At 39.0% G+C, this 12,285-nt stretch overlaps 1 protein-coding gene across 1 annotated transcript; it reads right to left on the reverse strand.

Moving 5' to 3' along the window:
* Window positions 1-2,339: 2,339 nt before the first annotated feature.
* Window positions 2,340-10,667, reverse strand: lacc1 (laccase (multicopper oxidoreductase) domain containing 1). The gene is made up of 5 exons (XM_085250229.1): window positions 9,994-10,667; window positions 8,652-8,830; window positions 7,708-7,873; window positions 7,089-7,314; window positions 2,340-4,185 (listed from the first exon to the last, which is right to left on the reverse strand). Exons 1-5 carry the CDS (start codon window positions 10,484-10,486, stop codon window positions 4,005-4,007), a joined length of 1,245 nt encoding a protein of 414 aa, XP_085106355.1. The 5' UTR covers window positions 10,487-10,667; the 3' UTR covers window positions 2,340-4,004.
* Window positions 10,668-12,285: the final 1,618 nt, after the last annotated feature.

Below are 12,285 nucleotides of genomic sequence, written 5' to 3' on the forward strand. Positions count from 1 at the left end.
CTTTACTGAGGAGTAATATCTAAAAAATGTTTCCCATAGGTTTCATTTCATTGTGTCCTCAGCAGGGCCAAAACCCAGCAACGTTTCCGCAAATGAGTCCACTGACATTTCAAAAGCACAAAGCTCTCAAATTTCCTCCTGAGTTCAAAACCAAGACTGGATTTGTCCTCGTTCCATTGGTCTTAAAATTACGTGACTGCTTATTTCTGTTAATTATTGGCCAAAAATTACAAACCAAATGGCCTGTTTACAGTTAGCTTAGGTGGTGATGCAATGAGCTAAACTAAGATTTGGCAGGAATCCAGTGGTGCTTAATATCATAAACCTGCTATGGAAACACTTTTACTGTTTAAATACAGATTATAATGTTTGGCTCTTTGTTTCTGTAATGACGGGGACTCTTTCTCTCAGCAGTTCATACATTTGTTGGATTAGCGATTGTTTTCAGTTTATGGCCCAGAGTGAGAAGGGCTCCTACATTTGTGGTTCATTAAACTCTTTTGCATGAGCCAATTGAGAACAGCCTCTGAAGCCACAATGGCAATGCTTTAGGATAAAAGTGCAAATTTCTGTTTGTTTGTTTTTTGTGGTGGAGAGTGGTGTGGAGAATGAATGTCTGAAATAATGATTCGCTCCTTTTTTCCAATGAATCTGCAATGTTTTGCTCTTATTTATGCAAAAACAAACAAAGACACAAAACAAACTCAAAATGACACAAAATTATTAACAAACTTATTATTAACAAATTTTTGATTACCTTAAAAAGTACGTTGAGACACAATTCTACCAGTTCAGTGAGGAGAGAAGAACAATAAAGACACAAAAATGACCTTCCATAGAAAACAAAAACCTATAAAATCACCACACAGATGCAAAATAAGCACATGAGCATGCTAAATGTCTCCAATAGTGGAAACGTGACCATGAAAGCCCTGAAAATGTTTTGAAATGAGATGCAAATTAAAATTGCAAAGAAACTGTGTGACTTGCACATAAATTTAAGTTAGTAGCGTGGGTACAAAATAATTTTCGGACCGTAATGAAAAGAAAATAATTCAGCACTCAAAGAAAATATAATCTAACATTAAACAACTTGGTTTAGTGATTGATGTTAATAATCTGGCTCATTTCCTCGACTAATGGAGCTCATTACATTCATTTAAGACTGACTTTGCATTTCTGTGTTTGCACTAAAAGAACTGGCCTTAATGTGCGGGGATGTCTCTGTTTGAAAGCTGATGCCAGGAGAGGTTTTATTATTATCTGAAGCCCACAAATGACGTTTGCCACCAGGTTGGTCATGCATGTGTGTCTGTGTTGTGTAAGAATGTTTTAATTGATAACACTGTCAGTAATGTGTCCGGGAACATGATTTATATGATGTAAGTGTTTCGAGTCATGCGCTGTAGAGTTTGTGTCGTTGGTGTTAGTCCTGTGCAGACCTGACCTCAGTTTACTTTGATCATGTTAAAAGTGAATTTCAGCTAAAACTGACTGAACTGTAAGAGTTTGTGATTTACTTTTACTTGTTTGAAATTACTGTTCAATGTGATGACTGAACTTGCACTAAGTTGAGGGGGGAAGAAAAAAATCAGATCCCACGTCAGTGTTGGTGAAACACGCAGAAATGTGATGCTTCTGTTTCCAGTTAATTTTATGCAGAAATGAGGCTGTTGAGAAAACAGCCGATCTTTTCAGTGAGACACTTTGTGTTACTAAAATGATCTTTGTTATATTTATTTTATTTTTTAGGAAAAGTGCTGCTTTGTAAGACAAATCAAGACTTTTGTCTCAGAATAAAAACTGTCTGTATCCCTGAAGACGTCTGTGTCTGTCATGCTTAATAAAATTACATTTATTCATTATATTAAACCAAACAACAGAAAGTTTAATGCTCCTAAAAGTTTGGAACTGAAACTGATATGTAAAACCAACCAGTGTCTCCACCTAACAGCCACAGAATTAAACAGGATTGTAGATTACTGGTAAATTATTTTTGACAGAGAAGGAATTAAGGCTATAGTGGGAATATCAAACACTAGGTTTAAAAAAAACTAACAAATTTCCTATTTGGTATAACTTGTTCTGGCTTATCTCACATGGTGATGAAATCCTTTAAAAGTTGGACTCAAAAGTTATTTTTTTTCCCACAGAATAATCAGAGAACAGATCAAACTAATGGTTGTTTCTGTTCCTCTCCATCAGAAACATTAAACTGGTGCAGTTGGTTGGTTTTCATGGAATGACCCATCTATTGCCTGGATATTCTACTGTAAAATGTGACAGATTTGAACTCTGATGAACCCAACTGCTATCTGTCATTCAGTTTATTAATAAAACCCACGTAGCCGGTCATTGGACTGAAAGTTTATTGAACACAAAAATTACCATGCTTTACAATCCAGGAAGAGAAATATCAACGTAAAATATGCTGTACAGATTTTTACAGTCATTCACCAAGAGAAATTGAATGGCCTCACCGCTTAGAGCCTCACTCCTTTAAGGTATGTGTGTTCTGTCTTAAATCTTATATCACTGAGTAATATTATGCTGTACGTCTCTGACTAAAGTTAAATGCCATTAAAAACCATCTCTCAAGATTTTCAGTACAAGAATAAAAAGAAAAAGGTCTATTTGTTCCAGGTGTTATCCAAGTATTTAAACCCACCAATTCATTCTCTAAATAATTCTGTTGGCTCAGGTTGGAATTAAGAGAGACAGATTAGAGCCGCTAGATGAATGCTTACTGGCTAGTGGGTAGTTTGCTTGGTACATTGGACCCACAATACAGGTAAACTATCCAAATATACATGTTTGGACAAACTGTATCAGTCCAGTATTCCTATGCTGTTTCCGACAATATAGAAATAATTCCCTGCAGAGTTAGATTCACCCCCAAAAATCTTACGAGCTATAAAACATGTTTGTTCAAGTGAGAAATCCCTGAAAGTTAGTGAAATTTTAAAAAATAAAATAGTAATAATTTAGCTTAGTAAAATATTAATTTGTGTCTGCACCTACAGACTCAAGATATGATCATACCCATGTTTTATCATCTGAGAAGTGGTTGTTTTCATTAAAGAAGCGAAAATGCGAGGGAAGGTGATACCTGGATCAAGTGTCATCCTCTTTCTCCTCAGCTGAACCTACTGAGCTGAAGTCAGAGCTCTAACACACGAAAATGTGCATAAACATGTTCATTTCTTCCTGATATCATTATAATTACTTATTGATGGCAGATTAGACATGCGACTCTACGGCCTCCAGACAGCTAACAATGAGCTGGCTAAAACACAACAGCAATAAGCTAATGCTATATTAGCTAATGTTAGACTCAAGTGTCCTAAAAATCACATTTTCCCTCCGATAAACAATTTGATTACATTCTCACATCGTATGAGAGTTTAATCGCTAAGACTCTGAATCCAACAAAGTTAGCTCCACTTCAAAGAAAGTGTTACTAAAGGGCAGTGTTTAATGACAAAAAGTTCGATATCCTCAACAACACTGCAGTATCATTGTCAGACAGAAATGAGCTTCACTGACTCATATTGGACTCAGCCACAAAGTTTTGCAGTTTCCCACTAGAGTCCATAGATGTCAATACATATTGCTACTGCTGAGGTGAACAGTGGACTGACAGCCTGCACTCACTACAGATGAATGGAAGCCACCTTAGCTAGGATTGTGCATTTGAATTGGGAGCGGTACGAAAACAGAACTCAGTTGAATGCAGTCTGCTATGTACTGACATCTAGTATTGAGATTTTGCACATTGTAACTTTAATCCTCTAGTTTATTTGAAGATTAGAATCTGTGGGACATGCAAAATTATCCTTAAAGCTGTAAATATCAAACAGTAAATTAGCAAACAATTGGTTTTTAGCTATTTTCTGTCTGCTGCTTTTAACATTTTTTATACCACGTAATTTTACCAAAAAAGCACATTGACTTTGTGGAGCTTTAGCTGACAACAATATGAGGTAAGTGTGCTAAACACTCATTCATTCATTCGTTTGTTTGATCCACAGGAAGCCCACCTGTGTGCCAAAGTTAAGCCCATCTCTGACATGGGAGAAGTAGTTTTCAGGGTGACATGAGGTGCAGGGCGTCACGCAGGACCAGTGCGTCATCGTGTTGTCATGGATGTGCTCGGGCAGGACGCCACCTTTCTGGAGGAGAACTCTGGGATGGGAAATTAGACATATTGTTTGGTTCACAGCTGAGCGAAAAACAAATCCCATACAGTGGGGCAAAAAAGTATTTAGTCAGCCACCGATTGTGCAAGTTCCCCCACTTAAAATGATGACAGAGGTCAGTAATTTGCACCAGAGGTACACTTCAACTGTGAGAGACAGAATGTGAAAAAAAAATCCATGAATTCACATGGTAGGATTTGTAAAGAATTTATTCGTACATTAGGGTGGAAAATAAGTATTTGGTCACCTCAAACAAGGAAAATCTCTGGCTCTCACAGACCTGTAACGTCTTCTGTAAGAAGCTTTTCTGTCCCCCACTCGTTACCTGTATGAATGGCACCTGTTTGAACTCATCATCTGTATAAAAGACACCTGTCCACAGCCTCAAACAGTCAGACGCCAAACTCCGCCATGGCCAAGACCAAAGAGCTTTTGAAGGACACCAGGAAAAGTATTGTAGACCTGCACCAGACTGGGAAGAGTGAATCTACAATAGGCAAGCAGCTTGGTGTGAAAAAATCAACTGTGGGAGCAATCATCAGAAAATGGAAGACATACAAGACCACTGATAATCTCCCTCGATCTGGGGCTCCACGCAAGATCTCATCCCGTGGGGTCAAAATGATCATGAGAACGGTGAGCAAAGATCCCAGAACCACACGGGGGGACCTGGTGAATGACCTGCAGAGAGCTGGGACCAAAGTAACAAAGGTCACCATCAGTAACACACTACAACGGCAGGGAATCAAATCCCGCAGTGCCAGACGTGTTCCGCTGCTGAAGCCAGTGCATGTCCAGGCCCGTCTGAAGTTTGCCAGAGAGCACATGGATGATACAGCAGAGGATTGGGAGAATGTCATGTGGTCAGATGAAACCAAAGTAGAACTTTTTGGTATAAACTCAACTCGTCGTGTTTGGAGGAAGAAGAATACTGAGTTGCATCCCAAGAACACCATACCTACTGTGAAGCATGGGGGTGGAAACATCATGCTATGGGGCTGTTTTTCTGCCAAGGGGACAGGACGACTGATCCGTGTTAAGGACAGAATGAATGGGGCCATGTATCGTGAGATTTTGAGCCAAAACCTCCTTCCATCAGTGAGAACTTTGAAGATGAAACGAGGCTGGGTCTTCCAACATGACAATGATCCAAAACACACCGCCCGGGCAACAAAGGAGTGGCTCCATAAGAAGCATTTGAAAGTCCTGGAGTGGCCTAGCCAGTCTCCAGACCTCAACCCCATAGAAAATCTGTGGCGGGAGTTGAAAGTCCGTGTTGCTTGGCGACAGCCCCAAAACATCACTGCTCTCGAGAAGATCTGCATGGAGGAATGGGCCAAAATACCAGCTACTGTGTGTGCAAACCTGGTAAAGACCTATAGTAAACGTTTGACCTCTGTTATTGCCAACAAAGGTTGTGTTACAAAGTATTGAGTTGTATTTTTGTTATTGACCAAATACTTATTTTCCACCCTGATTTACGAATAAATTCTTTACAAATCCTACCATGTGGATTCATGGATTTTTTTTTCACATTCTGTCTCTCACAGTTGAAGTGTACCTCTGGTGCAAATTACTGACCTCTGTCATCATTTTAGGTGGGGGAACTTGCACAATCGGTGGCTGACTAAATACTTTTTTGCCCCACTGTATATGAATTCAATATTAAAGACCTTAAAGCTTAAAGCTTAAAGCTACTATTTCCAACACATACTCAAATAGTAATGGCTGAAAATTTAAACAAGGACCTCCTTTCTCTCCTCTTATCTCCTCTCCAGACAACCCAGAATGGGTAAATGCAAGAAGACCCTTAATCTTAAACTGAAGCTCTTACTTGATCTTATTGATTAACTCCATAATAAATATAACACACTCTAACACTAGTGACAGAATGAAAGTGAACTTGGAGAATTCACTCAGCTATGATTTCCTCTGAGATGTATTTAAGTTCAAGTCTGAGTCATCATTGAGTGGCTGCCACAGTTACCTTTTACATATTCAAAGAACGAGACTAGTACATCTTGGAACATCTCTTAAAAATAGAATCTGGGTAGTCAGTGCATCCACTAGTCTGTTTAGTCTGTTTAAATACACTTTGAATTTGTATCGTGAACATTTTCTGAAATTCAGGTTAAATTTGAGCCAGACTCAAATGAAAAGGGCGTCTTCAGAATGCTTTTATGACCTTAGTAAGAAAATATAAATTTTATGTGAATGCCGATCAACATCCACAATAAATCCTAAATTTGTTTCTTGCTCTGCAACAATCAGTTTTCCCTCATTGGTTAATCTTAGAGGTGGGAAGTAATAACGTAGAAATACTTCATTACTGTACTTAAGTAGAATTTCCAGTTATCTGTTCTTTACTCGAGTAATTTTTTTAAAAAGTGGCAGGTAATTTCAAATGCAGCGTTTCTATCAGCGAAACACACACAATGTGTTTGTGTGCAGTTTGTCACACAGTGTGTGTTAAAGGTCCGGCTGCTGTATTTTACAGAGAGTGAAAAGAAAGAGGGCTAACTTCACTCACAGATGGAGAAAGATAAGAAATACAGGACAGGAGAGGAAGGAGAGAGCTTAGATTTAAAGGTAAAGATTGCTCAGTGGTGATAAACTGGAAATTTAAGAAAATCTACTGAAGCTCTTAAGAGAAATTATTTTGAGTTGTGATTCATTTCTCCACACTACGACCTTGCAATTGGTTTTAGGGATCCCCACCTGCTGAATCCCACTTTAACCTCTTCCCTATTCATTCTCTTCATTACAGACCAAGACTCCCTCTACAATGTAGGCAACAGAATATAGAGCTATTTTCTTTTCCTTGTTCACAGAGATTCTGTACTTTTGTCAGCTCTATTTAATCTATTGTTCTCGTTTCGTGAGCTGTACCTGTTGGCGAGACGGATGTCGACGTGTGGTCTGGCTGATTCTGGATCAGGAACACAGTCTGGATGGATGCTCATGAAGTCCAACGCCTGGTCTCTTTCCATGGTATAGCAGCAGGGTCCCACTGATGGTCCCACAGCCACCACAATGTTGCTAACTTGGCAAGCAAATTCTGTCACCATGGCATTCACAGTGGCCATGGCAACCCCCATTATGGTTCCTCTCCAACCTGTAAATGTAGCCATTTCATCGTCAGAGTTCATATTGTAAAGTTGTACCACTGCAGCCTCTTTTGCACGCTCTCTTCAACGGTTTGGTTTTATCTTGAATAAATAAATCCTCTAGGGGGCACCAAAGGCTAAAACAAATTATATAAAGAGTCTATAGAATAATTAACACTGAAAGAATTTACTTTGATTCCAAAGAATGTTGAAGTGTGTGCTTTCTGCAAAGTCTTCTTAAGTTCCTCTACTCAAGTTTCTCTTTCACACACATAGACATATTAAAAACACTAACTAATAGTTCTGATGTGCATTTTTTTTCTTGATTGGCCCCCAATGAGATGATGGTTCCCTAAATTAGCAGTCAGTGGTCAAAACTTTGAGAAGCAGTGAGGGCTGACCTGCATGTGCGACTCCGATAACTTTTGCGATGGGATCAGCAAAGAGGAGCGGCATGCAGTCGGCCCCTGGAGCTGCTAAGACGAGCCCAGTCTGATTGGTCACCATTGCATCGTAACTCTCGGGCTCAGCTTTCCCCAAGACCCAGACATCGTTAGCGTGGTTCACCTTCAGAAAACAAGCCGACAGTCCTTTAACAAAACACTGATCTCACATCACTGACCCTCAGCACTGAGGTCAGAACAAAACTGTCCCGAAGTTGGAAAACAAAAAAACAAAAACAACTAAAAATAAAAAATGAGTGTAATCTGTTAATTATTTGTTACTGTTGCATATTCATTTTCTTTGACTGTGAATGCTCGTTTGCTTTAGTTTGTTAACATGTGAAATACGTTGGTGAATATTAAAAACAAAAGATTATATCAAACAGATGTGCATCCAGAATTAAATATGTAAAACTTGCACCTTAATATATGCAAGATGATATATTTTTATACATGCTACTCGCACTTTAAGGTGCGGCTGAGCCGATATTTTAAGTCTGATATTTGGTGATTTAAAAATCCGATATTCCAATATAATATTTTTTTTCTTTCAGACACATAGAATCTAAACAGGTTTCTCTATGTCTGTTACACGGAGCTATTTATTGCTCATTTGCGCTCTGTCTGCCAGCTTGGATCAGCTGGTTGTTTGTTGTGTTTGGAATGTGGACGTTGCAGGATGCCCTCTGGTGGACAAGTCATGCAACATCAACATTCATAACATGGTTGTTTCTCCAATCTCTTCTTTACTTTTTCGTTTTTCATACAGTTAATATCAGCTGATAATTGCAGGCTGCCAATTGGTCAGACTCTAGCTTTAATTACTACAAATATGTTCCAACACCCTTTTTACATAATACAGATAATACATTAAAGGGCAAAATTCTAATAGTGTTGAGTACCTTGACTAAATGCATGGGCTGAGGATGGAAACCAGCATGGAGGGCTAATCGGCGCCTGTTCTCCATTACCACAGCCACTGGGTCCCTCCTCCTGCAGCTGCTGAACAGATTCAAGGAGGATAAGGTCGAGATGTAGGACACACCACCTGTACGGGTGCTGAAGCCATGACCAAAACAATCTGAGACAAAGAGGGAGAGAAAAAAGGTAAACTGCTTTTCTAAAATAACACATTGAAATAAATACATTTAATAGCATTTAAATGAATGCTAAGCTACTTCTAGCTCAGTTTGTATTTATTTACCAACATCTTGTCAACAGATTATACTTTAATAGAAATTTTAACACAGTGCACTAAATGATAAGAAAATTCATTAAATGTCAGGATTAAATGATAACATGAGCTGATCTCATGCACAGTTGTGTGAAAAAGTGTTTCCCCCCCTTCCTGATTAACTATTTTTTGTATGTTTGTCACACTTAAATGTTTCAGATAATCAAATAAATTTAAATTCTAGACAAAGATAACACAAGTAAACAGTTTCTAAATGAAAGTGTTTATTATTAAGGTGGAAAAAATTAAACCTACATGGCCCAGTGTGAAAAACCTTTTCACACCACTGTATGTCTCCTGTTATCAGTTCACTAGGACATATTTGCATGGACAAAGGAGTCCAACGGTATATGGTGTTGGGTATTGGTACATTCTCAGTTTCCTCTTTATCTAATGGATATATCACTATAGTTTAAGTGGTTATCAAATGATTAGACTTTATTATAAAATTAAACAGTCAAGTAGCAGTGAATCACTGTTTTTCCTCCATATATTAAAGACTCTGGAATTTACTATTGTGCAATATATAGTATCAATATATAGTATATGTATGACATATTAAGTTTTGATAGACAAACTCATTCTATCTTCCTTTCAAATATACACCCATTTACAGAAAATGGAAAACACGCTGTTCCCAAATAGTTAGTGTGGGACGGGGAAGTCAAACTGTTTTCATTTCACATATCGTGCACTAATGTTAACAGGAACCTTAATTGTTTATTTATTACCGTACTTTGCTACTGTATGACTACCAGTGGGCGAGATCTTTATCAACAGGAGAAGCTGTAAAATATATAAAAATACACCTAAAAGTTTAAAATCTATGCACTCGTTCACATTTTTAAAAATAATTCAATGGCCCAAATTGGAGTCTTTGTACGACCGATTCTGGCCCTCGAGACTTGTGTTTGACACCCTTGATGTAGGAGGAGAAATCCAAACTCCATTCACTATACAGTAATTTAATAACTCCATAAAACTCATAAGTATGTTTTGCTTAAGCCGACCTGGAATGAGCGCAGACTTCAGAACTGTGAGTTCTCCCTTCAGCGCAGGAAGCTGCTGCATAAACGTCGACACTTCTTCGCACACTTCTTCGCCAGGTGAGACCGAATCTGTGGAGGCTCTGCAACTAGGACAAGTCTCGTCCACCGGTCTCTGCTTGTACTGGAAGTCGTATAGGGCCGTAAAAAGGAGGTTCTGGTAATGAGCCAGCACCTCTTTGCCCTGTGCGGTGGTGAGGACCGTGATCGAGCTCAGGTCCAGCTGGTCCAAAGTCTGCTTGAAACGGTACAAACTCTCCACTGTGGAGCTCGAGTCCAGGATGTGCACACTTTTGCAGGAGCTCAAGAACGTGTCTACGAAGCCGTTTTTCTCCCGGTAAGTGTTCCCGCACAGCACGAAGACCTGCGAGTCTGAAACCGAGTCCTCCAGCAGAGAAGCGCCCGTGCATGATGCACAGCAGCGGTGAAGCAGATCCACCAGCACGGCTCGACTCATCGCGGAGAAGCTGAAGTATCTGCCGCTCAGCACACAGAGAAAACTCGCAGACAAACGCAGACTCCCTGCCCTTTATGCGGGACCGCAAGGAACGTGTTTGACAACCAACATACCTCAAAAACTACAGAAACTACAGCTGACTCAGTACTTCCTGCACTGCACAGTCGCTCCGCCCACTCTGGAAAGTCCTAAAGCTCGGTGGAAATTCTTCTTTCCTCAGCAGCTGCTGACTGCTGCATACAGTAAAGGTCGAGTGAAGTCCAAGTGTGAACAATACAGACTTTTCTGCAAAACATTAGGAGCACAGCATGCTGGCCACAAACTGCACCAGCGTGTCCCCGAGAAATACTGCAAGTATTAACCTATTAGCACACAGTGTAGGCTAAACCGCTACAGCATGTCTGTAGACACTCATGTTGTCAAACTGATATAGATCAGATAGAACGGCTTATTCTAATATTATTAAAGCAACATTTTAACCTTTTTAATGGTTTTGCATAATGTTATCATGTTGAGGTTATAAATGCATGAATAGGTTTAATCTAATGCCGTGAATAAATCAGAGTATACACCAAATGGAGTTCCTATTTTCTTTCAGCTGGTAAATACTTGATTGGAGTTTAGTATGTGTCATTTTCATGCTGTCATTCAAACAGTATATAGTACTGTGTATTAGAGTCAGCCCCCATTTCTTTATATTTTGCTAGGAAAATGGGAAATAGGTGCAGCAGTTTGTTGAAACGTGTACAGGCCTACATGGAACTACATGGTGGATGAAAATGCAACTCTATTTTTGATTGTAACAAGACATCAAACACCACTGGCTGAAATGCAAACCCAAACCATTACACAGCCTCCACCATGTTTTACAGATAGCTGTAGACACTCACTGTTGGATCTCTTTCCTGACTCCCTCCATGCATACTGACCGTGCATAAATGTAAATTATAACTTGATTGTAATTTGTTGTTTATGAAAGAATTACAGAGTGACAGGATTAACTATATTTTAGTGTTTGAATGATACTAGCATAATGTAAAAATAAATAAATAAATAAAAAAGCTGAAAAGAAAGCAGATAAATGGGATAAAGAAGGTTAAAGTTCAAATGGAATTAAAATCAGGGTATTTTGTAACCTTAATTGATATGAGTGGCGTAACATAAGTAGTAGCACCACATTATTAATCATATTTTGTCATGATGGAAATTATGGTAATTGCCAGAGCATATGATCCCTGTATGTACAGTCCATGTGGTCAACGTCAAACTTCCTCTATTTAGCATTTGTAAGCATCAAAAAACCAAGTAGTGACTAGTTTATTATTTACTACAATGAAGTTGGAATAAACTAAGACCAGCTTTTTAAGGAACTGATTAAAGCACAGTATTTGTCAGAAATATTTTATATCATTACAGCTGTCTCAAGCTCTAAGTAAAGTCATTAATGCATTCTTTGTTCCCTATTTACACCAGCTTTACAACATATTATAACCCATTTATTATACTCATATACTGTCTAATATAAACAAAAGCAAGCGTCAGTGTGAATACAGTGTACAGGATTTGCCCCTGAAATCTGTACAGTACACAGGACAGTTTGTCAGCTGCTTTGCTTTCACAGCACAGACCGCTGCTAGACGCGAGGAATGAGGAACAGCAGGGCTGCGAATGTCAGCTCTGTCTCTTTCTATGTGGAAATCTGACTCACCTGATGAGCAGGAGGATGTTGGATTTTCCCATGGGTTATTTGTGAGCCACAGTGTCAGCAACGTAATTAAAATCGGGTGCAAGAGCACAAC

The sequence above is a fragment of the Mchenga conophoros genome, linkage group LG16 (assembly GCF_057382185.1).
Source record: "Mchenga conophoros isolate Kocher_MC1m ecotype Shallow Benthic linkage group LG16, M_conophoros_male_GT1.1, whole genome shotgun sequence".
Lineage (NCBI taxonomy): Eukaryota > Metazoa > Chordata > Actinopteri > Cichliformes > Cichlidae > Mchenga > Mchenga conophoros.